At 43.6% G+C, this 25,548-nt stretch overlaps 1 protein-coding gene across 2 annotated transcripts; it reads left to right on the top strand.

Moving 5' to 3' along the window:
* Positions 1 to 13,848: 13,848 nt before the first annotated feature.
* Positions 13,849 to 22,594, top strand: Sftpd (surfactant protein D). Of its 2 annotated transcripts, none has more exons than XM_076544443.1 (8): positions 13,849 to 14,005; positions 16,227 to 16,425; positions 17,986 to 18,102; positions 18,320 to 18,436; positions 18,761 to 18,877; positions 19,269 to 19,385; positions 19,996 to 20,079; positions 22,109 to 22,594. In XM_076544443.1, exons 1-8 carry the CDS (start codon positions 13,910 to 13,912, stop codon positions 22,483 to 22,485), a joined length of 1,224 nt encoding a protein of 407 aa, XP_076400558.1. In that variant the 5' UTR covers positions 13,849 to 13,909; the 3' UTR covers positions 22,486 to 22,594. The 2 variants fall into 2 exon arrangements, with proteins under 2 accessions (XP_076400558.1, XP_042140167.1); XM_042284233.2 differs by lacking the exon at positions 13,849 to 14,005 and adding an exon at positions 14,105 to 14,257.
* The last annotated feature ends 2,954 nt before the right edge of the window (positions 22,595 to 25,548 follow it).

Below are 25,548 nucleotides of genomic sequence, written 5' to 3'. Positions count from 1 at the left end.
ATGTGACAAGGGAGGGGGGTTGGGTCAAGTACGATGATTAGAGTGCTAGAGACAACTAAACTATTGATCAAGAACTTCTGACATTGGGGCTGGAGAGATGGCTCAGCTGGTTAAGAGCACTGGCTGCTCTTCCAGCGATCCTGAATTCAATTCCTAGGAACAACATAGTGTCTCACAACCATCCATAGTGGGATCTGATGCTCTCTTCTAGCATCAAGTTGTACAAGCAGGTAGAGCACTCACACATAAAATAAATAAATCTTTTTTTTTTAAAGACTGAAATAACAAATTCAGAAATAGCAACTGGCTCACTACCAAGCCAAGAACACCACTCTACAAAAAGACCAGGGTAAGGGAACAGTGCTGTCTCTGAGCTTCTGTCAATTCCTTTAAAATCAGCTTCATCTAAAATCTTACTATTTGCAATAAATTTTCAGTATGACATTCCGTAAATACACCCCTTGAGTGGTACGTCTGTACATTAAGCTAGCGCTCTCTCTCTCTCTCTCTCTCTCTCTCTATATATATATATATATATATATATATATATATATATATATACATATATATATATATATTATTTTACAATACCATTCAATTCTACATATCAGCCACGGGTTCCCCTATTCTCCCCCCCTCCCACCCCCTCCCCTTACCCCCAGCCTACCCCCCATTCCCACCTCCTCCAGGACAAGTCCTCCCCCGAGGACTGCGATCAACCTGATAGACTCAGTCCAGGCAGGTCCAGTCCCTTCCTCCCAGACTGAGCCAAGTGTCCCTGCATAAGCTCCAGGTTTCAAACAGCCAACTCATGCAATGAGCACAGGGCTTGGTCCCACTGCCTAGTTGCCTCCCAAACTGATCAAGCCAATCAACTGTTTCACCTATTCAGAGGGCCTGATCCAGCTGGGGGCCCCTCAGCCTTTGGTTCATAGTTCATGTGTTTCCATTCATTTGGCTATTTTTTTTTTCAATAATTGAGTAAAACCGAAATTTATTATAAGCCACAGTCGTCCTAGGGACCTCCATGTTATATATATATATAGCCTCTATGGTTCTATGGTTGTGGTCTGATTGTTCTTTTTTTTATATCTAGAATCCACCTATGAGTGAGTACATACCATGACTGTCTTTCTGGGTTTGGGTTACCTCACTCAGGATGATTTTTTCTAGTTCCATCCATTTGCCTGCAAATTTCATGCTTTCATTGTTTTTCTCTGCTGAGTAGTACTCCATTGTGTATATGTACCACATTTTTTTCATCCATTCTTCCGTTGATGGGCATCTAGGTTGTTTTCAGGTTCTGGCTATTACAAATAGTGCTGCTATGAACATAGCTGAGCATGTATCTTTATGGTATGAATCAGCATCCCTTGGGTATATGCCCAAGAGTGGGATGGCTGGGTCTTGAGGTAGTTCCGATTCCTAGTTTTCTGAGAAACCAACATACTGATTTCCACAGTGGTTGTACAAGTTTACATTCCCACCAACCGTGGAGGAGTGTTCCCTTTGCTCCACATCCTCTCCAACATTGGTTGTCATTGGTGTTTTTGATTGTAGCCATTCTGACAGGTGTAAGGTGGTATCTCAGAGTTGTTTTGATTTGCATTTCTCTGATGATTAAGGATGTTGAGCATTTCTTTAAATGTCTTTCAGCCATTTGTAGTTCTTGTTTTGTGAATTCTGTTTAGCTCTTTAGTCCATTTTTTAATTGGACTGTTCAGTATTTTGATGTCTAGTTTCTTGAGTTCTTTATATATTGTGGAGATCAATCCTCTGTCAGATGTGGGGTTGGTGAAGATCTTTTCCCATTCTGTTGGCTGTCTTTTTGTCTTATTGACTGTGTCTTTTGCCCTGCAAAAGCTTCTCAGTTTCGAGAGGTCCCATTTATTAATTGTTGTGCTCAGGGTCTGTGCTGTTGGTGTTTTATTTAGGAAATGGTCTCCAGTGCCAATTCGTTCAAGAGTGCTTCCTACTTTCTTTTCTATTAAGTTTAGTGTAACTGATTTATATTCAGGTCTTTGATCCACTTGGACTTGAGTTTTGTGCATGGTGACAGATATGGATCTATTTGTAATCTTTTACATATTGACATCCAGTTATGCTAGCACCATTTGTTGAAGATACTTTCTTTTTTCCATTGTATAGTTTTGGCTCCTTTGTCAAAAACCAGGTGTTCATATGTGCATGGATTAATGTCAGGGTCTTCAATTCGATCCCATTGGTCCGTATGACAGTTTTTATACCAGTACCAAGCTGTTTTTATTACGATAGCTCTATAGTAGAGTTTGAGGTCAGGGATGGTGATGCCTCCAAAGGTTGCTTTATCGTATAGGATTCTTTTAGCTATCCTGGGTCTTTTGTTTTTCCATATAAAGTTGAGTATTTTTCTTTCCAAGTCTGTGAAGAATTGTGTTGGGATTTTGATGGGGATTGCACTGAATCTGTAGATTGCTTTTGGTAAGATTGCTATTTTTACTATGTTAATCCTACCTATCCATGAGCATGGGAAATCCTTCCATTTTCTGATATCTTCTTCAATTTCTTTCTTTAGAGATTTAAAGTTCTTATCAAAAAGGTCCTTCACTTGTTTAGTCAGTGTTATCCCAAGGTATTTTATATTATTTGTGGCTATTGTAAAGGGTGATGTTTCTCTGACTTCTTTCTCAGCCCTTTTATCATTTGTGTATAGGAGGGCTACTGATTTTTTTGAGTTCATCTTGTATCCTGCCACTTTACTGAAGGAGTTTATCAGCTGTAGGAGTTCCCTGGTAGAGTTTTTGAGGTCACTTATGTATATTATCATATCATCTGCAAATAGTGACATTAAGCTCTTTAAGCATTAAGTTTTGTACCACCACCAGAAATGCAGATATTATTATTCTCAGTTTGTAGATGATGAAATGGTAACACAGAAAAAAAAAGTGATTTTTCTCCTGATAACAAAGATAATACAACCTAGAGATATGATGCCCATATAGATGTGGATCCTGTTAAACAACATGTACTTTTGTTTTGCTGTTGTTAATTTGAGACGTGGTCTTACTGTGTAGTCCAGGGTGGCCTAAAACTCACATGCAATTTCTAACTGCTGTGCTTAAAATTTAATTAGTATTACTATTTTGTAATAATCCTACTATTGTTTAACCTGGAAGGAAACTGGAAAAAAAACTGGAGATACTGATTATAAGGAGGCTTATTTACATTCTTTAGAAAAACTATCAATAGCTGTTATGGGTCTGGGGTCACTCAGATTCACCATGATCATGAATAAATTTTTCATTTACTTTGTTTTATGTGCATTTTTTTTTTGCTTGCATGTGTGTCTGTATGAGGGTGTTTGATCTCGTGAAACTGGAATTACACACAGCTGTGAGCTACCATGTGAGTGCTGGGAATTGAACCTGGTTCCTCTGGAAGAGTAGCCAGTACTCTTACCACTGAGCCATCTCTCCAGCCCCGGTCATGAATAAATTTTAATAAGAAGAGGCTTTATTAAATATTGGCACCAGATACTCATGGCACTGGGACTGCAACTGAGAGCACTCCCAAGATGCAGCATCTAGTCATATCATCATAAAGTCAAAACCCATGAGATTACATGTATTCTGTCTACAGGTAGGCATGGTCTGATTTTTTTCATGTATGTCTTTCAGTTGTCTGAATCATTGAACAGAATAAGGAAGTTTGACTACAAAAGCAGAAATAGCAGTTAGTTTTATGACCTACTATCTTACTAGAACATCAAATTTTACAAGATCAATTAAAGAATAGTCTTCAGTGTCTGAGGGGAAGGGGGAAGTGGGCTACTAACTTATATATGTTAGAAGTATAAGCTTATATATCTTAGAAGCTTTTTTTTTTCTTTCTTTCTTTTTTTTTTTGCTTTTTGGTCTCTCAAGATCTAAACATTAATTGTAATGTTAACTAACATCACAAAAACTACAAAATTCCATTTATTTGATTTGAGTAAAGTAAATATTGACACTAGGCCATACATTAAATGACATTAGTTTGGCAAGTGAGTCACATTTTAACAATGACCATATTAAAAAGGAGGAAAGGAACAACAGGAAGTTAAATAAAACTTGGAGGAAATTGCCCTGCATTCTTTTAAACCCTGATGAACAGCAAACATGGGTTAATACCAAATCACTTCATACAAAGACAAAATACAGCCAAGGGGTAGAGCCAGCACTAAGAATTTTGATGATGTGCAATTCCACATGCTTAGGGAGACTAGTGTTTTATTTTATTAAACCATGCATATCATGTGTTTTACTGAAAACAATTTGATCTCTACTCCAGAAGTTCTTCTGTACATTTTAGCTTTTCCAATTATTTATCTTTTCAATTATTATACTATATTATTATTTAAACAAGAATAATTGCTTATTTGTAATATTATAAAGTAAGCAATTGTTTTTTTAAAAAAAAGGTAACTTTGAAGTTACACATTTCAGAACACTATTTGCAATAACTAGTACAAGATGTGCCAGGTACCACTGGAATATTAGCATTCTATGATGTAGATGATAAAATGTAAATGATAAAATGACCTTTATAACAGTATTTTCTGCAAGTAATTTGTAGGTAATTCCTCCATAAATCTAGTGATTCTCCTGACAACAATCCCAAATAGCTTAAAATTCAACCTTCTTTATTTTACTTAATTTTTTTTTCATTTTACATACCAACCCCAGTTCCCCCTCCCTCCGTTTCTCCTGCCCCCTCCCCCCATCCCACTCTCCATCCACTTCTCAGAGGGGGTAAGGCCTCCCTTGGGTAGTCAACATAGGCTGGCACACCAAATGGAGACAGTGCCTAGCCCCTGCCCCCTGCATCAAGGCTGAGCAAGGTATCCCACCATAGGGAATGGGCTCTAAATGTACCCAGGATAGGTCCTGATCCCACTGCCAGGAGCCCCGCAAACACTCTCCCCTCTTTTCATACCTGTTTAACCCTTTGGTGAACTGAGTATGATGTACTTAAAAGACCTTGGGAAACTATTTTCTTTGCATTGTAAAGGGAAGTGTAGAAAGAAAGGAACACAAGGGAGAGCCACACTAGCCGGATGTTGTGTGGGAGCAGTCTCAGGTTGTCTTTACACTGTTGGAGCTCATCTGTGATCGATTGTGTTTCCTGCTCAGTCATTTAAAACTTCAGCTCCAGTTCTGAGACCATAGTCTGTGTCTTTTCATACTAAAGGAAAAGAAAAAAGAATGTGCAGACTGGACTTAAAGTGGGTATAAAGTTGCGCTTCCAGTGAGGTCCTGTTTAAAAACTTTTAACACCAAAGTCAGGCCTTTCTGTATCAAGAAGGGTAAAACTCCCTGGCACACATAATAACATTTTTTTAAATTTTGACTTAATCGTATAGTAACTTTCTTGCCCTGATGATAAGATCAAAGAATAGAATATACCAATTTGTCAGCTGTTTGTAATATAAACAGTTACTTCTTCCATCAAGTGAGAAGAAAGAAAATTGTAAGTTTGTCATTTGAGCAAAAGAAAAACAGTTGAGACAAGTCCTATACCCTAATTAAATGGCAATGCTAGGTCTAAGTGTATTTCCTGGTAATTACAAGTAAATCATGTTAGCCCAGTTATTTACTCTTGAAATTAAAAAAATAAAAAAATAAAAATTAAAAATTAAAAAAAAAACAACATTAACTTCCAGCAAGTCTTTCATTACTCAGCAGTAGTGGATACCACCAGTGAGCCGTCAGTAAGTTTTCTAGGCAAATAAAGCAGAGGAATGTATCTGATGTGCTTACCATCAAAACTGGGGGGTTTGACAATTTATCAGCACCAATTTAAAGGACTTTATAAATCTGTTTCTAATAGAAGTTTCCATCAAGAACAAGTCATTTTCTACTCTTAAAAACTGTTTTGTTCCCTTTTGCTCCCCTTCAGACCAGGTCTCAGTAGCTCAGGCTGTCCACTTGCTTGCTGATCATCTTGACTCAGCCTCCTGAGTTCAGGACTGGCCCACCACAGCCTGCCTGAAAGTGCTGGATTTTGGGGCATGTGGCCTTGCTTAGAGAGCCCAGTCTTCAGGTGGCTCCAGCCTGACCAGTCAGTAGTGTACCACATCTTTTGCTAACAGCACAGTGGCTGGAATGATTCTCCTCCTGAGGTATCTCAGTGAGATTTTCATCACTACATATGCGATTTCACTACATATATCCTGTGACTTCCCCAACACACACACACACACACACACACACACACACACACAGCCCTGTACATCTTCCCCAGGTGCTTGTTCAATTTAGGAGAATGATCTTTCCTCCTCTGCCTTCATCTGGACCTAATTTGTCAGTAGCCTTTTTCCCCCCTCATCTTGCTGAATAGGGAGATTTTAAGGAAGGGAAGAGCTATTCCTGGGCAGTGATTGGAAAGCGAATTTTTAAATCCCCCACAGATAACGTGGTGAGAGGTTTCTCACTGTTAAGATATCACACTGTTGAGAATCACTCGGAAAGGTTCAGAACTCAGTTTTATTGCACCTGTGGGTGCAACTGAGCTAAAGCTCCAATAGGCTGGGCCCCAGTCCAGAGTGTTTGACAACATTTATGGGCCATTCATCGTCATTTTTCACCTTTCCTGTCATTGATGGGTTTGAATTTTAGCATATCTGACTGAGTACCATGAACAGGAGTTTCTCTTCAGCAAGCATGTTTATAGAAGTGGGAACAATATGGTTAACTATTTTGCAAGTGTACATTTCTCAAGATAAGAAGAGAGGGGTTTTATCTGATCAGGAAGTCAGCAGGAGTTCAGAAATAGAGCGCAGTGTGTTAGTTTTGGCTATAAACGCAGTGGGAAATTTCAACCTATTTCATTGTTATCATAAAGGGGAGAAGCAGGTCTCTTGCTTTGAACAGGTGGTGATGCTGCAGGGCTTTCCTTGTATCTGCAGAAAGGCTTCTGGAAAGGACAGCTTGGCTTCTTTCTGATGAACAGGGGGAGAGCTAGATAGTAGGGAGGTGAGGAGCAGTTCCCGGTGACCTTGCTGTCCCCTACGACCTTTTGTATCCTACCCAGCCCTTGACACCCTTTGTGATATGACCAGTTGGGGACAGTTCCTCCTTTTGCACCATTTGCTCGGTGCCTATAGGTTTCATTCACAGACGTGTTGGCAAAGACGGAGGTGGCTCCTTGGGAGAGAGAACGGAGAATATAGAAACAGGAAGAAGGAAGCCGACCTCAGTGTAAAACAGCAAGGGATAAACGGTCCTGGGAGAGGTACAGTTGGTTCCTGGGCAGGTCACAGGGAGCTTCGTGGAGGATGTGGGTTTGAGCTGTGCCTTTCATGATTGGAGCTGGAGAGCTGGGATCCTCTGTGAAGCAACCTGACTCCCGTGTGTGTTTGGTTTCTGAAGTAAAAGATTCTAGAACATCAGTTTGTGTGGCCCAAGTGTTAGGAACTGTCAAGGCTACAAATGCTGCTCTGGGAGCTCTCTGTTTTCACTCTGGGTGAGGAAGGAAAACAACAGGAGCCAGGCAGGGATGGAGGATGTGTAAGCTAAGGCATCACTGCACTTCTCTCCCAATGGATGTCCTTGAGTACTGTGGCTGTCTGACATAACAGAGAGAGAAAAGCCCCTGTGGACAAGGCCCAAGCTCATTAGACTTTATAACAGGAGCAGCAGGGAGTCTGGAGAGACCAAAGTGCCACTTCTTTGCAGTGTCCCTTGAGGCTTTTGAGTTGGAGCTGTGGGTGGTAAGCAGCTTTCTAATACAGCTCTCTAATGCAACCGAAGGGCTCTGAGAAGCAATGGTCCTGGGGAAAGATCTTGAGGAGGGAATCAGAGAACTAGGTGATTATGAAGGATGAAAGGGGATAATGGGGGAAGAAGTTTAATAAGGGAAGGTGGTGGGAAGGCAAGGCACTACAAAGCCATATACAAACCAAGTAGCTTATAAACTTCTTAAACACACACACACATTCCTATAAAATATGTTTAATGGACTTACCAAGATGGAGATAATGCTTCTCCTAGAAGCCACAATTTACCAAATAAAAAGCCCAGCAGTAGGTGTGGAATTCTTCCCTTAAGCTGTTGGTCCTGGCTATCCCAGAGACCTCTCAAAACAATACAGATTATTGCCATTGTTGATTACCCACCAAAAATTTATGGTAAGAACCTACTGCTGAGGACACTATATTTTGGTGACAGAATTTGAAGTAATGAAGCTGGCAGTGTAACAGAGCTGACTAAAAATTACAGAGAAGGGGACGTGCCTCATCAGAAGCAATAGTTTCCTTCAGCTGACCACTGATTGGCAAAGTAAACAAAACGCTGGCAGCCCTTCCTTCTTGTCTGTTATTATTCATTTGGGAAATTAACCTTTACCTGCTCTTCCAACACCCAGGAGAAATTCTCCCTTTACCCACTAGTATGTTAATAGAAACATGGGATGTTATGAGACCTGAAGAATTCCAGAGAAGAGAAAAATCAGAGCATGGGAGAACTGCTTTCTTAATACTTTGACCCATAAAACTCCTGAACCCACCTTTTCCTTCAAATACGGAGAATACTTTTCTATGAGGCATAATTTCTACCCAAGCCAGAATTGAATTGAAATGTCTCTTCCACCAACCTCTGTCTCTTGGTTTAGTTTTAGTAGAAGCATCTGGTAGCAGAATCCCCAGAAACAGGTCATAGTATTAACTTGGAAGCTTCCTGCTACCTAGGTTACATAGTACTGAAAGGTGCTATGCAGGCTGCTTGGGGAAAATAATCAACTTTCTTAGCTAGTTGTGAACCCTTGGAGTTATAGTAACAACCAGCCTGGCAAGATAGGTCCAAGGGTGCCAAAGTGGCATGAATATTATGAGGCTAACCACAACACATAGCCTGTTCCACCAGAGGAAATTCATGCCTGATAATATAAATGTGGCCAAGGGCCCGTGGCTGGGATGCTCATAGCATAAGCACAGTAGGTGAACCTTCTACTAGAATTCTGCTATCAACTCCCTTCTTAAAAAATGTGTGAGTGTGTGTGTGTGTGTGTGTGTGTGTGTGTGTGTGTGTGTGTGTGTGTATGTGTGTGTGTGTGTGTGTGTGTGTGTGTGTGTGTGTGCGCACACACACACACACCCCTAGGAGTTGGAGTTACAGGGGATTGTGAGCCATGCGACTTGGGTGCTTGGAAGCCAACTCAAGACCTCTGAAGATCAACAAGAGTTCTTAGCCACTAAGCGGTCTCTCTGGCCCCTAACTGTGACTTTTAGACAAAGGGTGTGGGGTGCTGAGCTTGGAAGATGAGCTTTGAAACAGATCTCTCGGGTGATACCATGATTATTATGAAATGAAGATATGAAAATCATATCTATAGTTACTTTTTATTCATTTTTGTAATGTTAAGAACCAAACCCAAAACCCTGTGATGCTAGGCAAGCACTCTACCCCCGAGGACATCCTCAGCCCTTACTATTTTGAGACAGTCTTGTTATGTAGCCCAGGCTGACCTCTGCCTTATGATCTTCCTGCCTAAGCCTTCTGAATGCTGGCACCATAGGCATGTGCCACTGTGCCTGACCTATGGTTAAGTTTTAAGCATTAATGCTATTGGGCATAACTCATATGCCAAAAATTTGACCATAAGAAATGTATTGTTTGAAGAGAATTGATCAATATGAAACCATCTGTACATGAGACCTGAAGAAGCTTCTGCAATCATCACCACATCCATCTGGATTATCCCTCTACAATAATGTCCCCCAGCACCAAGGTCCAGACCCACTGCTCTGTTTTGTTAGTACAGAAGGCTTCTCTGTTTTCAAAGATTCACATCATTATGCAGAATATCCTCTTGCTTTTTATTATTTTTAGTTAATTGCAACATAATGGGATTCATTGTTTTGTGCCTTTTACTCAGCCTGTCTCCAAGATTATTCGTGTTGCACCTGTCAGGAGTTTATCCTCTGCCATTGCCAAGCAACATTCCATTGCTTCTATATATAACAATTTACCCATTCATGCATTGTCGCTTGAGTTGTTTCCAGGATGGGCAATTAATACAGCTAAAAATATTCCATAATCCATCTCAAGTTAATGCTCATGCAGAGTAAATAAAGATTGAATTTTTTTTTTTGCAGCCATCTCTTATATGGTGTTCTAGTACCAATCGCGGAAGTATCTTGCCACCTTTGAATAAGAATGAGTGAATGATACATATCTGGGGTCTGTTTGGGGACTATGTATTCCACCAACTACATGACTATCCCTGGTAAACTCCCCACTCTAATTACTCTAGCTTTATAGCAAATCTCAGGATTAGGTTATGTAAAGCAGAGCATGGGAGCTCAGGCATGTATATGGAAGGCTGGGACAAGAAGTTTGCAAGTTTGAAACCAGTTTTGGCTACACAGCAAATTCCAGGATAGTCTCAACTGTACAGCGAGACCATGTTTCAAAAAAAGAAAGAAAGAAAAAAAGAAAGAAAGAGGAAGGCAGGAAGAGAGAGAGAGAGAAAGGAAGGAAGGAAGGAAGGAAGGAAGGAAGGAAGGAAGGAAGGAAGGAAGGAAGGAAAGAAAAGAAAAAAGGAAAGGAAAGGGAAGGGAAGGGAAGGGAAGGGAAGGGAAGGGAAGGGAAGGGAAGGGAAGGGAAGGGAAGGGAAGGGAAGGGAAGGGAGAAAGGAAGGAAGGGAGAAAGGAAGGAAGGGAGAAAGGAAGGAAGGGAGAAAGGAAGGAAGGAAGAAAGGAGGGAAGAAAGGAGGGAAGAAAGGAGGGAAGAAAGGAGGGAAGAAAGGAGGGAAGGGAAGGGAAGGGAAGGGAAGGGAAGGGAAGGGAAGGGAAGGGAAGGGAAGGGAAGGGAAGGGAAGGGAAGGGAAGGGAAAAGAAAAGGAAGAGAAAAGACAAACCAACACACACATATACAAACAAACATATCTTCTAGAGTATGTTCTAGATTGTCTATACTTTAATATGAATTGTAATATCAGGTTAGTTTCTACATAAAGTCTGTTATGGTACTGATAGCTATTACACTGAATCTGTAGATCAATCAGGGAAAACTGACTTAGCAGTATCGAGTCCTTTAGTCCATAAATAAACCTATTTAACATTTAAAATTTGCATGAGGTTTTATAGGATTCCAGTGTGCAGATCTTGAATACATCTTAAATTATTTAGGAATAGTACCCATTTGGCTCCTGTTGTGCCATTGAATCAAATGCTTGTTATTATATATGTGTAACGTGGAAATGTAATTGCTCTTTGTATGTTGACCTTGCATCCTTGCATCCTGTAACCTCAGGAAACTGTTAGCTGAAGCTGCCCTGTGCGTGTTCTTCAGGAGTTCCGATACTCGCACACCAAATGACAAGTAAAGACAGTTTCATCTCTTTCTAATTTGATGCATTTTTCTATTTTCATGACTTATTATAGTTTGCAGGACCTTTGGTAGATTGGTGAGTAGAGCTGATGACCAGTCCACGGGAAGGATGCATTTTTCTTCAATATGTGATATTGACTCTATATTTTCCATAATTTCTCACAACTACAGTACAATGACCTAATTCAGGAAATTAGGGTCCAGCACTGTTCAGGAATGCAAGGCCCTTGAATTAAACTTGCAGAATTTCCCCTCTAATGTTATTTTTCTGGTCTAGGGTCTAGTCTGTAATCCTACATCCTTCTTAGTCATTATGTTTCCTTAGCATACTTTCACTTGGCACAGTTCATGACTTTGACCCAGGTAATACATTATTTTGCATTGTTCCTCAACATGAGCTTATCTGGAATTTTGTCATGATTAGACTGAGGTTGTACAATTCTAGCAAAAGTACCACACACACACACACAAAAAAAAAAACTGTCACTCTGTGCCCCCTCTTAGTGCATCCTGTCAAGGGTATAGCCATCAATAAGTTAACACTGTGGTGTCAACTTCTATTTTTCATGGCTTAAATTTTGATTTTCTGCATGAAATTTGCAGGCAAATGGATGGAACTAGAAAAAATCATCCTGAGTGAGGTAACCCAAACCCAGAAAGACAGTTATGGTATGTACTCACTCATAGGTGGATTCTAGATATAAAATAAAGAACAATCAGACCACAACCCATAGAACCATTGAGGCTATATATAGCATGGAGGTCCCTAGGACGACTGTGGCATATAATAAATTTCAGTTTTACTCAATTATTGAAAAAAAATAGCCAAATGAATGGAAACACATGAACCATGATCCAAAGGCTGAGGGGCCCCCAGCTGGATCAGGCCCTCTGAATAGGTAAGACAGTTGATTGGCTTGATCAGTTTGGGAGGCAACTAGGCAGTGTGACCAAGTCCTGTGCTCATTGCATGAGTTGGCTGTTTGAAACCTGGAGCTTATGCAGGGATACTTGTCTCAGTCTGGGAGGAAGGGACTGGACCTCCCTGGACTGAGTCTACCAGGTTGATTGCAGTCCTTGGGGGAGGACTTGTCCTGGAGGAGGTGGAAATGGAGGGTGGGCTGGGGGTAAGGGGAGGGGGTCGGAGGGGGGAGAATAGGGGAACCCATGGCTGATATGTAGAACTGAATGGTATTGTAAAATTATATATATATATATATATATGTATATATATATATATATATATATATAAATATATAAAGTTTTGATTTTCTGACATGGAAATATTGTGCCTCCTACAAACTGCATCTACTGATGGAATAAACAAGTGAAGTTTATGCACTATACAACACACACTCCAGCAAATCATAAGAGGAAACAAATTAGGTAAGAAGTGAAAAATAATGCCTCCGACCAGGTTCTCAGAGTTAATAAAATTCCAGATCAAGACACGATTTGATAAGAGGGAGCGAAATACCGTTCTGTGAGAATTTTCTATAACTTTCTGGTCTACATACCTGCACTTAAATTTGGAGGGAAGGGCACATTGGTTTTTGCAGTGTTGCTGCTCTGGCCAATATATGGGGTGCAGGGCTACTGGCCAATTTGCTCAGAATGATTATGGGAGGGATGGGGTTAGCTGGTTCCCACTGCTGGCCCATTTCTACAATCAGGCGCTTCAGGGAATTGCTAATGACAATCTTAGTGCTGTGGATATTGTCATCATTGTCTTCATGGTCAGCTGTACTGTCTCCCTTTCCCTTCCAGAGCATGTGTGCTGTGTCTCCTTCAGCTGTGTATGCTGTAATCTCTTGTTTTCTCCTAAAAAATAGATATCCAAATTGTCTTTCATCAAAATGGAGTTTTGCTTAAAAAAAAAAAAAAACATATTGCCTTAACTCTAGGATCAGGAGATAAAGCCACCTTGGCCTTGAGATATGTAGAGCTTGAACAGGTGCACACACACACACACACACACACACACACACACACACACACACACACACACATACATGGGACCAAGAGACAAAGACAGATTTGAAAAAAAATCTCAAGTGATGGGAATCTGAAAACAAAGGTAATAGCAAGGGCAGCAGAACTGACAACTTCCCAATAGACCCTGGAAGTGAAGAGATGCCTAAAAGAGTGTTACCACTGAGTAACGAGAGTTCAAGACTTTTATTTAATAACCAGGGCAATATACAAGTCAATACTTGCTAGGAAGGTAGAAGAACAAGGGCCAAGATGCCCACATGCTAAGGGAAGTTCATACCATGGAGGATAAGTGATGAGCTCTTTGCATTTTAGCGCAGTGTATAAAATAGTGTCTGCTTCCAAGATGCAGCTGCCTGAACTACAGTCCTCATGGGTTGCTGCTTCTGCAGTCTCCTTATCTGCCCCACCCTTCCTGGCTATGCCAAGCAGCTCCCAGCTCTTTCTCAATATCTGGGCAATGCTTTTGAGAAGAAAAAGGAAGTAGACACAGCAGTGGATCCTAACTTTGGAGATATGTAGATGTGAGGGTTTCCTTTTTCTTCAATCATTGAAAGCCATTGTGCAGCATGATGGGCTCTGGGCCTCAGATTCCTGGACTTCTCCAATACCAGACACTGGGGGTATTGAGGTCACTGGCCAACAGTGCATTGCTAAGGTGCCAGGTATGCATAGTGTTGGGTATATTGGGGGCAGGTTTCCAGAGTGTAGGTGGAGTAAGAGTGAGTGAGTCAACAGGAAGAAAATTGTGTGTGTGTGTGTGTGTGTGTGTGTGTGTGTGTGTGTGTGTGTGTTACTTTTCTCAGAAGACCAATGCTGGGCAGCTCTACTTACAGGGCAGGCAGGCATAAATAGTGGGTGACTGACAAACAGAGGTTCATTTACCTGGAGCTCCCGGTGCCTAGAGGAAGCAATCTGTGAGTGTCTCTGCCTCTCATTTCATTTCCCTATCTCTTGTGGGTATTTGTCCATCTGGGATGTTTATCCCACTGATTTTGAGGAAGGAAGAGTCCCGGTTCTGGTTCTAGGTTCAGGATAAGGAGTTGTGAGGGGTGGAGGCAAAAGACATAGTGAGAGGAAAATATCCTCTGTCCCTAGGTCACCTTCTTTGGCTCAGTGGAAGATTTGCTTTCTGAGTTGGGGTAGTGTGGATTAGTGCTATATAATGTTTCTCCAAACCTACACAGATGGTATGGAGAATTCGGGGGGAATTCTGTCTTGGTTCCCAATTTCTTGAGAAAGATAGTGGATAAAGAACTGCCCAGACTTTCTTGGGCTGGGATTTTAAACTCAGGCTGGTACAAATAGCATAGAAACAAGGATAACCTGAGTTCTTTCTTAGCCCCAAGTCATTATTAAACAATATACTTAACTACACAAGGTCTCTGAATTGCCAGTCAACAGTAGGAAAAACCACTGTTCTCAAGGAACTTTTACTCTGAAAGCATAGCACAAACTGAGTGCACCACCCCAGCTAACTTGCCTGTCTCAGATCTGAAAGCCTGTGGATCTGCTCTCTGCAGACTTCTTTCATGCTCAGGCAAACAGACAGTAGAGCAGAAGGTCCTTTGTCTTGACTCTTCCCCAGAATGGGGCTCGGGGTCCTAAAGTTAAGGTGGCTACAGGCCAAGGAACAGTGGCCTTGCTCTGACTTGGACCTGTTTTTCAGGAGTGATGACGAAACCTCTGCTAAACTAGGGTAAAGGGGCCCATGAGTTCATTAAGGCATTGCTAGGGAATCCATAGAGACCTGAGGAAATTGTGAATAAGAAGTGGAAAGAAGACTTAGCCCATAACCACCAGCAGGTGGAGAAGTACATCTCTGGTCAGGAAGCTCTGGCAATCATGTACCCCATCCTTAGTTACAGTGAACCCTTTCATTGTACAGGCCCCTTTGACTTTGTTACCAGCCACTGCTGCCCACTGGCTCTTCTTTGAAATGAAAGATGTTATTATAATTCAGATCTTGACTGTCCTCCATGGTTGAAGGCATGCGTGGTTGCCAGCCTTGTGACACTACTGATAAGTGTTGGTAGTGTTGGGAAGTTAAGACCTTGAGAAAAGTGACACAGGCACTCTTTTTAGGGAATGACCAAAGTCTTGCACCCTGAGGTCAGGTCTTAGCCAGAATACGGCCCTCTCAGACAGTGACTGAATACTCTGCTAAATATCTTCTCTCAGTTCCTCCTCAAACCAACCTCAGAACTGAATAGCCCACCTGGAATGTTCCCTCCCCAAAACAAAGGCTCTCCCTGAAGCCCTCTCAGATAGTCCAGTAGACTTCTGGAGTCTCTTCAGTGGTTAACTTAATATCTATGAAACTCTAGCTATGTTCCCTCTAGGACCTTCCTTATGGACTCGATGCCTAGTCCAGGAATGCTAAATTTCCTGGCAAGCATGCAGCCACACTCCAGCCTGAGCTCAGTGCAAGCATCTAGAAGCACTCAGACCCAAGTGTATTTATGGACCAGTGCTGTGAGCGGTTGGTGCTGATCTAGATAGCAAGGGAGGTAAAGCAGACTTGGCTTCAACTCAGATGAGCCAGTTGTCCTAGTTTATAGACAGAGAGAAGGAGGATCATGGATGAGGACAGTCCTCAGTGAGGAACATTAGACCCAGCCATTACACTCATGGGCCACCAGAGAAGAGATGGACAGTACTGTCAACCCCTATCAGAGTGCTAGTCAGATAACTCACTTCCTCGAAGGCCAGAACATGTACCCATCTCCATAAACTGCCTTTGGAGTCTTACTGTCTCACTGCTCTGGACTCTCATCCTGGAGGAAGATGTGGGGATAAAGATTTCTCATCTCCAGACTCAGCGGTCACCACCTAATCCAGATCCTAGAACCGTCATCACCTCTCTTCCCTTTCTCATCCCTGCAGGCCATGCTGCACCTTCTGTCCGTGCTTGTTCTGCTTGTGCAGCCCCTGGGGAACCAGGGAGCAGAAGTGAAGACCCTCTCACAGAGATCAGTAGCCAACACCTGCACCCTAGTCATGTGTAACCCCACAGAGAATGGCCTGCCTGGTCGTGATGGACGGGATGGGAGAGAGGGTCCACGGGGCGAGAAGGGTGATCCAGGTAGAGCTGGGATCAGGGGCTCATTCTGGTGGGGTGAGGGGAGGATCAGAATGTGAACCAACCTGAACCCCCAGATGCTCTGTGATGAACTTGGATGTGGGCTTCTTCCTTCTAGGGAATGAGTTTCCCCCTGGTGTCCCTGCTACCTGCCAAACACATGTCTTTTTTTTTTTTTTTTTTTTTTTTTTTTTTTTTTTTTTTTTTTTTGATGTACCATGTGTTTCCTCCCATCACCCAGCTGGCTTGATTCCTCCCTGAGGATCTTTGGATTCTTCTTGTCTCAAGAATGGGTAAACTATTGATATTGGGGGTTAATCTATCAGGCCCTGTTCCATCAGTTAGCAATTGTTCATTTTGATTAAATGGTGCCTATGTGGACAGTTAGTTTTAATATTTAAACTCTACTATATACATGGTGGGAAAGATGAAGCTCCACAGTCCTATAAACAGATCTTATTGGCAGGCCCTGGTTAGGACATTACAAAGGAAGATTGGAATTCATGTTTCTATATTCAGATCTGTGTTTGGGTGGATATTCACTTGAAAATCCATTTGATTCTTTCAAAAGCCATAGGGAACATGATGATAAAGTTGAAGAACACAGGCTTCTGCATTAAACAGATTTGACTATTAGCTACCTCTCTGTGACTATGACCCTCAGAGACATCTACTCATTGTCATCAAGTCTCAGTTTGCCTATCTCCCAGTGAGAATAATATTTGCCAAATAATCTTTGACAAAGTATGGAACCAAAAATTTATTTTAAATTGAGTCTTCTGGGTAAAGTTCAATGTCCCTGCTGACTGAGTTGGTGTATTTGTCTGGTTTATCAGATGTACTAATAATCAAAGGAATTGATCATGAAAATACTGACCCTGCAGAGTCTCATTGGTAGATGGGAAACTCAATAAACCTGCAACACAAGTAGAGGGACACACTACCCTGAGCTGAAGTTTTGATGGAATCAAATGCTATGTTTTTGCCCCAGTTTGCATTTTGGTTGGAAGGAAGTAGTGACACTTAGGATAAATACTGTCTCTAGGCTACATGGAATAAAGGGCAAGAGAATATGTCTCAGGTAAGATACAGAGTGGCTCCCTGTATGAATGGGCTGGGGCTCGAGAGCCACCCAGGAGAACCACACAAGAGGAAAGGGGCTCAGTGTAACAACTTGCTCTCTCAGAGATCCCTGTTTCTCTCTTTATCCCAGAGGAGCAGTTATATACATGGACTTACACATCTACCTACTTGTCCTGTGGACACTGATCAGTCAATGCTGAGAGATTACCTCCTGCTGACAAAGTGGCCTTGGGACAGGGGAAAGAGCACTGCATGAAAGGAAGTTCTTGGCTTGAACTCATCTCCAACCCACGGACATTTATTTCCTCTTAGTGGGGACACTGGTTTTCATTTTATGGGTCACCACAGGACCAGGATGTGTGACTGTAGGCAGTCCATGTTCTGCAGAACCCTGAAGAAATTCTGCAGACTTCATCCTGTAGATATTGGTCCCTCCTGAGCCTAGGACTAACTTTGGATCCTTTTCTTTTGTTTCTATAGGTTTGCCAGGACCTGTGGGGCTTTCGGGGATACCAGGCCCTGTAGGTCCAGTTGGGGCCAAAGGGGACAATGGCTCAACTGGAGAACCTGGACCAAAGGGAGACTCTGGACCATGTGGTGAGCAATGGGTCATGGGATTCAGCTGGTGCCTCCAGCTGCTGCTTCTATCATGAGGATATGGAAGTGGCAGGCACAGAACTTGTCCAGGAAGAGGGAAAAAGGATGCTCTGAAGGAGACACTGCGTTGTTTCAGGATGGACTATTGTCTCCTCGCCCACTGCTCTGACATTCATCTTACCCACTTTCACTGACCAGGCTGATCCTTTTCTGCCAGGACCTCCAGGACTTCCAGGTGTGCCTGGTCCAGCCGGGAAAGAAGGTCCCTCTGGGAAGCAGGGGAACATAGGACCTCAAGGCAAACCAGGTCCTAAAGGAGAGGTTGGGCCAAAAGGTAGGCCAGGGGCATGGCTACTCTGGGGTGGAGAAAGGAAGAATGACAGTGGATGCCCTTGGTGTGACCTGGGGCATGGTCATGTGACCAGGAGGAACCCAGGGTACTAACACTGCCAAGACCTCGGCATTCACACCTCTCTCACATTTGCTACACTGACGGTATGTCTCAATTGCCCTCCACAGAGGAACCCCAGGCAGCAAGGAACAATGTTTCCACCTCTCTAACTAACCCTGCAGTTCTGTGAAAAGGCCTGCTGCTGAGGAAAGGATGCACCCTGAACACACTCTTAGCAGCGTTTCTCCCTGTTGATTCCTTTCTCAGGAGAAGTAGGTGCTCCGGGCACACAGGGATCTGCAGGAGCAAAAGGCCCGGCGGGGCCCAAGGGAGAAAGAGGTGCCCCTGGTGAGCGAGGAGCCCCTGGGATTGCTGGGGCACCAGGTAAGTGAGGAATCCATGGAAGGCTGGATGGAGTTCTACTGCGCCCTCCCGAGGGCTGCCAAGGCCTATATTCCGTCTTCTGCTTACCCATTAAGTCAAAGCTAGGCTGTGGAGGCAGACTGCTTCCAAGAAGGATGAATGTGGGGCCTCTGGGACTGCTCTTATGTAGGGAGAGGACTGTTTTAAGCCACAGGGGGTCTCTTTGCGGGAAGTTGTAAACAAAGTGGATTGCCAGGCAATAAGGACAGCCATACACAGAGTGGGCACGTGTCTGGTTTCTGGGAAGAGTCTGCATGTGAGGAGGGTCGGAGCTGGAATTAAGATTATGTCAAATGAGGCAAAAATGCTGTAAAATGGATACACAGCTTAGCCAGCTATTTTTGGATTCCAGGAGTTGCGGGAGCTGTGGGTCCACAGGGAGCTCCAGGTTCCAGAGGGCCCCTGGGACTCAAGGGGGACAGAGGTACTCCTGGAGACAAAGGAGCCAAAGGGGAAAGTGGGCTCCCAGGTAAGGCAGAGGCTTTGGACACTGGGACACTCACTGGGGTGTAGCATCCTTCAGCCTTTATAGGGCTGAGATTACTGACCCCAACTTCATTAGTACAGGTGGTGAATGGAAGTTGGGATCAGCAGATAGATGGAACGCCAGTTAGGTTCTGGCTTAACTATCTCAGTCATGTGGGAAGGCAACTTGGTAATTTTTTTATCTGACAGTGTGCCAGTAATCTCAGCCCTATAAAGGCAGAGACGGGATCCCTGGAGCAAACTGGCTAGCTAGACTAGTCAAATAATCAAGCAGGGGGTTCAAGTGAGAGACTCTACCCCGGTGTATAAGGTGGTGAATGAAGAAGCTTGATATCAATATTGGATCACATGTACATACACACATAGCATACATAAACGTACACCACACACAACACCATCCCACACACAATAGTTTTTTTGAAAAGGAAAAAAGAAAACCATTCACAGCAGGGAGAAGCTGTTCCCCCAGATGATGAGAGTTAGTAAGCCCCCCACCTTGACCCTTCCCCTTTTTTCTGGGGCCCAGGCTGAAGTTATTCCTAGGTTTGCAGCACAGTCCTTACATGGCCATTTCTCTTCTTTCCCCTGTGTAGATAGTGCTGCACTGAGGCAACAGATAGAGACCTTGAAAGGACAGCTACAGCATCTAGAAACTGCCTTCTCTCGCTATAAGAAAGGTGAGTTCCCGCATCCAAACAATCTGTCAGTGATGAGTTCTGGACGGTGGTGAGCTAGGGTTACTCATTTGGCTGAGCTTTGCTCTAGGTCTAGGATGGGAATGAGCAGGAACTAAGTCTAGGGCTAGACTTGAGGCTGGAGCAACACATTCAGCATCTATCAACACACATAGTGTGTGTGTGATATAAGGAAACACAGACTTGCACACACATCAAGACACATATTGGGTCCTTCTGTGTGCTTTGGGTGAATGAGTGGATGTGTTCATGTAGCATAGGCAAGCTCACCCAGGATCATGAACCCTGTGATATCACATGAGTCCTGCACTACCTGTTCAGAGCTGCTCTAGGTACCATCCTGAGCCCATGGAGAATCTTCACCGAGGTCATTTTAAAGCTACTCAGAGGAGAAGGGCAGTGAATCAGGACACAGCTTGGACTCTGACCAGCCTCACAGTGTAAGACCTTTCCAGAATGCAAGTCCTGAGAGTCTAGTATCCTTTGCACACTGCCATGCATGAATACAAAAGCACAGGGATTGGGTGCACACTGAAGGAAAGAGGTGTGACGTGCTATGCAGATGAAGTCCTGTGATATAACCCATCACTTCAGAGTCAAAGAAGTGGAAAGGGACGTGACTTTGTCTGGCCTCAGATAGTTGTTACTAGGGTCTTACTAGCTGATTTGATTCCTTTTTGGGTTTCACCATTAACCCTGAACACATGCACCTCTCAAATCACTTCAATCTCTCCAGCACTTCCAGGACTAGGAAGCTGTGGCCAACCTGGGACTTGACCCAACTCTCAGATGCCCCACTCTTTCCTTGACTGTCTCCTAACCCCAGCACACAGCAAAGACCCTGCCTGACAAATTACGTCTACTGTACTCTCAAAAGTAATTTCCTGGGAGAAGTTGTTCAGTTCTACATAGTAGCTGACATATCACAGGCCAAACAAGAATATCTCTCTGTCTCTCTCTTTTTCTCCCTCTCTCTCTCCCTTCTCCTCTCCCTCCCTCCCTCCCTCCCTCTCTCATCTATCTATCTGTCTTTCTCTCCCTCCCTCTCCTCTCTCCTCTCTCTCTCTCTCTCTCTCTCTCTCTCTCTCTCTCTCTCTCTCTCTCTCTCTCTGTCTCTCTCTCTCTCCCTCCCTAAGCTAAAGGTTGATGTTAGGTGTTCTTTACCACTTTATTTTTATATTTTATTATGTGTGTATTCATGTATGACTTAAAGTGTACCATGGCGGTGCTCATGTGGAAGTCAGAGGACAACTTTGTGAAGTCAGTTCTCTCCTCCTACCTTTATGTAGGTTCCAGGGATTGAACTCAGATCACCAGGTTATGCAGCAAGAAGCAAACACCTTTACCTCTGAGTCATCTTTGCAGCCCTCCACCTTGTCTTTTTTTTTTTTTTTCCAGAGCTGAGTACCGAACCCAGGGCCTTGCGCTTGTTAGGCAAGCGCTCTACCACTGAGCTAAATCCCCAACCCCACCTTGTCTTTTTTGAGACAGGATCTCCCACTAAAACTGGTGCTTACTATCTTAGTAATGTTGGCTGGTCAGTGAGGCCCTCTACCCCACCCTAGGATCCACCTGTCTCCACTCTGGGTGCTCAGGTTCCAGACTTGTACTCCATGTCCAGCTTTTATGTGGGTATGGTGGATCTAGACTCAACCTCTCATACTTGAACAGCAAGCATCTTTATCCACTGAGTCTCCCAGCCTATGTCTGAGCTTTGGTGTCAGAATGTGTGACATTCCCCCCAATTACACCAACTTGGGGACTTGTATTTAATCTTTTTGAGCTCAAATGCACTTGCTTGTGAATGGGGGGACACGGCATCCCCTCACAGACTACAGTGTGATACTAGGACCCTCTGGAATGGAGTGTCTTTGCTTCATCATCTCTGGTTCCCTATTTACCCTTCATGAGAAGATTGGGAGGAGGTTCCAGCGCCAACTCAAATTACTCATAGCCCCAGAACTCTAGCTGGGGTTGGCCACCACTCAGCCCACCTTCCCTCTTCTTTCAGCCACTGTCTTCCCTGATGGCCAAAGTGTTGGAGACAAGATCTTCAGGGCAGCAGGCTCTGAGAAGCCTTTTGAGGAAGCCCGAGAGGTGTGCAGGCAGGCTGGAGGGCAGCTGGCCTCCCCACGTTCTGCTGCTGAGAATGCTGCCATCCAGCAGCTGATCACAGCCCACAACAAAGCTGCTTTTCTGAGCATGACAGACATGGACACAGAAGGCAAGTTCACGTACCCCACAGGAGAGCCCCTGGTGTATTCCAACTGGGCTCCAGGGGAGCCCAACAACAACGGTGGGGCGGAGAACTGTGTGGAGATCTTTACCAATGGCCAATGGAACGACAAGGTTTGTGGAGAGCGGCGCCTTGTCGTCTGTGAGTTCTGAGCCACTGTGGGTAGGAGACGGGACAATACTTGACCAGGAGCTTGGCCACTATGGTATGGCTCAGACCTGTGTGTTGCCAACATCCTAATAAAAGGTGACTACCTGTCTAGCTTGGGTTCTCTGTAAAAAGCAGGCCAAAGGCAGGGCTACCACAGACACATCTCTCAGAGTATCGTGCACGGCTTCCTTCCCATGCCGAAAAACTCTCAGGGGAAAGAGAGGCCCTCTTTTCCCCATTGTAAGGGGTAAAGGGCCATCTCTATGACCTGTCACAGAATGCAATGTCATCTTCTTGGTCCTGAGGCTTTTCAAATTTTCAGCTGTGTTTGGCTTAGCTGGTCGCACCCTCTTTAAACTTTCTCAGTTGGGCTTTCTCCACTCTTGCCTGAGGTTTCTGGTGTCCTGGCTGCTCCTGATGGCTTTTTCTTCTATCTCTGTTATTCTCCTTCATCACCTAATAGGCACACACACCGGCCCTAGCTCTCGGTTCTTATTCTCTCCAGGGTGAGATCACCCTGGCTCCTGGCTTCATATTCCATCGGTGGGCCATTTCTGGTCAGGATTTCTTTCTGATGCCCCCAAACTAAAAAAATGGTATACTAGAGACCTCGAGCTGCCTGGAAACCCAGGAGAGTGGCTGGGCGGGAAATATCTGTTTCCTTACTCAACATCATGGCTACACCTAGGATAACGTTCCTCAAAAGCCCTATCAGTGGGGCTGAGAAGGACCTCTGTGTCATTTGTAAACTCATCTGGAGTCTCAGGAAGAAGACAGGAGTAGAGGAGCTGGCCATGCTCAAAGTTACCTAAGCCTTCTGCTGCCAGACAGTTCTAGAGAATTCTATCTTTTCTGATTCAAAGATTACCTAGTTAATACTCCCTATCTATTTTAAAATTTATCATTATTCTATGTGCATGAATGTTTTACTGGAATTATGTATGTGAACCATACACGTGCCTGCTGATTCTCTGAAACTAGGATTATGCGTGGTTGTGAGCCACCATATGGATGCTGAGACTTGAACGCAGGTCTTCTGCAAAAGCAACAAGTGCTGTTAAATGCTGAGCAATCTCTCCAGCCCCATCCTCCTTATCTTTCAAACGTGAAAAGGGAGGCCCAAAGGAGAGAGGGGACTCAGACAAGGGTGACTTGGGATGGTAGGGTTGGTGAATCATGAACAAATTTTTCTTGACCTCAAAGCTAACAATTCTATGTATTTGGTTGATTTTGACACACTCTTTCAAAATTTATTTTAATTATACCTGTATTCAAGACATGGGAGGGACACCTGGGTAGACCACAGGCCCATAAAAAAGGACGCAAGTATCCCCTCTCTAAGCTGGAGCTCTCACTCTCCTGTTCCAGAAACCAGAGGGAATTGTGCTTTCTGTATAGTCTCCCCCACCCAAACTGAACCCCTCTTCCAAGAAGCCCCTCAGCATGACTCACAGATAAGATATCGTGTTTTATGAGAAAAGCCCCACACTTTTAGACAATGTGAAGCCAACTCCTAACTGAGATTTTTTTGTTTCCTTGTTCCTGGCACCTTCTGAAAAACAAGTCAGTTGCACAATAAAGAACAAATAATTCTTGGTGCAGAGGCCACACCTGGGCACACAGGCGGAGGCAGCTTAGAGAGGGTCCTTTTACAGCCAGGAAGCAACTGGATCTTGGTTAAGCCAAAGGGAAACTGCTCCTATAAGTAGATGGCTCCACATGTGCATAAGAAGCAGCAGGGAACAGGTCGGGTTGAGCTGTCTCCCTGAACCCTTCTGTGTCTCTCTTGCTCACACCCTCCTGCTTCCTGTCTCTAGTTCTCAACCTCTGGGCCATGACCCCTTGGAGGGGGTGGAGGGGGGTCACATATCAGATATTTACATTATGGTTCATTGCAGTAACAAAAGTACAGTTATGAAGTAGCAACAAAATAACTTTATGGTTGGGGGTGACCACAATGTAAGGAACTGTATTAAAGGGTAGCAGCATTAGGGAGGTTGATAACCACTGCCCTAGACTGTCCAAGGACAGGAAATAGACATAGACACAGAGCATAGAGGCAGGAAGCACTGCCCCGCTACCAGCCCAAAACTCCTGTGGAGACAAGTCTGCTTGTCTTCGATGCCCACCCTGGTCCTAGCAGGTAAGTATTTGAGGATAGGGCCACACATAACAATATTGCCATTGAGATTCCCTGAAGGTCCTGACAGCCTTGTGGGATCCTTTCAAAGGAACCATTACCTATCCCAATAATGATACCAAATCTCTTCCTTTTAAAAAATGTATTTTATTTTTATGTGTATGACTGTTTTGCCTACACATATATATCTGTGTATCACATCTGTGGCTGGTGCCAGCAGAAGCCAGAAGAACTTGTCAAATTTCCTAGAACTGGAGTTACAGAATGGTTGTGAGTTACCATGTGGGTACTGGGAATTGAACCCAGGTCCTCTGGAAGAGCAGCTTGTACTATTGACCACTGAGCCATCGCTTCATCCCTCCCCAGCTTGTTTCTTAACAACAGGAAGGAAAGAACAACAGAATTCTATGACGAGAAAAACAATTTCCTGTCACGTTGAAGGTCTAGGATGTTGATACCTCAACCCCTTTCAGAGAAGTCTTCAAATCCACCAGCACCACAGGCCAGGAGAGCTTGGTTTGCTCTGAACACAGAACACATCAAGATTATCTGTAGACACAGCCTTACTAAAAAGAAGACTGCAGCAAATATCTCAGAAGTTCAAATTCAAAGTTTTAGAACACCCAGCCACCCCCTGCTCAGCAAACCTGTGAAGGTTTTAAACCTTTCATTCTACCCTGAGCCATTTGAGCCAAGGTCCCTTTCTAACTGGCATAAGCAAGAAGTAAAGCTGGAATTATGTGACTCTTAAACTCTTAGGAGATATAATAATCTACACACTGCCACTTGGATCAAGAAAGTCACTGACATCCATCCATACATGTCTGCTGTGGGGTCTTACACAGAAGATTAATTGAGAAGCCCTATTTGGTTTAATAGTATTTTTATTTTATTTTAAATGTTCATTTCTTGTTTTCTTTTCCTT

Source organism: Peromyscus maniculatus, chromosome 9, assembly GCF_049852395.1.
Source record: "Peromyscus maniculatus bairdii isolate BWxNUB_F1_BW_parent chromosome 9, HU_Pman_BW_mat_3.1, whole genome shotgun sequence".
In the NCBI taxonomy this organism is placed as follows: domain Eukaryota; kingdom Metazoa; phylum Chordata; class Mammalia; order Rodentia; family Cricetidae; genus Peromyscus; species Peromyscus maniculatus.
This window is presented reverse-complemented; position numbering and strand designations above follow the sequence as displayed.

Coding starts and splice junctions, on each gene's coding strand:
- Sftpd (XM_076544443.1), top strand. CDS start 13,910: ATGATGGGCTCTGGGCCTCAGATTCCTGGACTTCTCCAATACCAGACA. Junction 14,006..16,226: donor GTGCATTGCTAAGGTGCCAG/GTATGCATAGTG, acceptor TCATCCCTGCAG/GCCATGCTGCACCTTCTGTC. Junction 20,080..22,108: donor CTTCTCTCGCTATAAGAAAG/GTGAGTTCCCGC, acceptor CTCTTCTTTCAG/CCACTGTCTTCCCTGATGGC.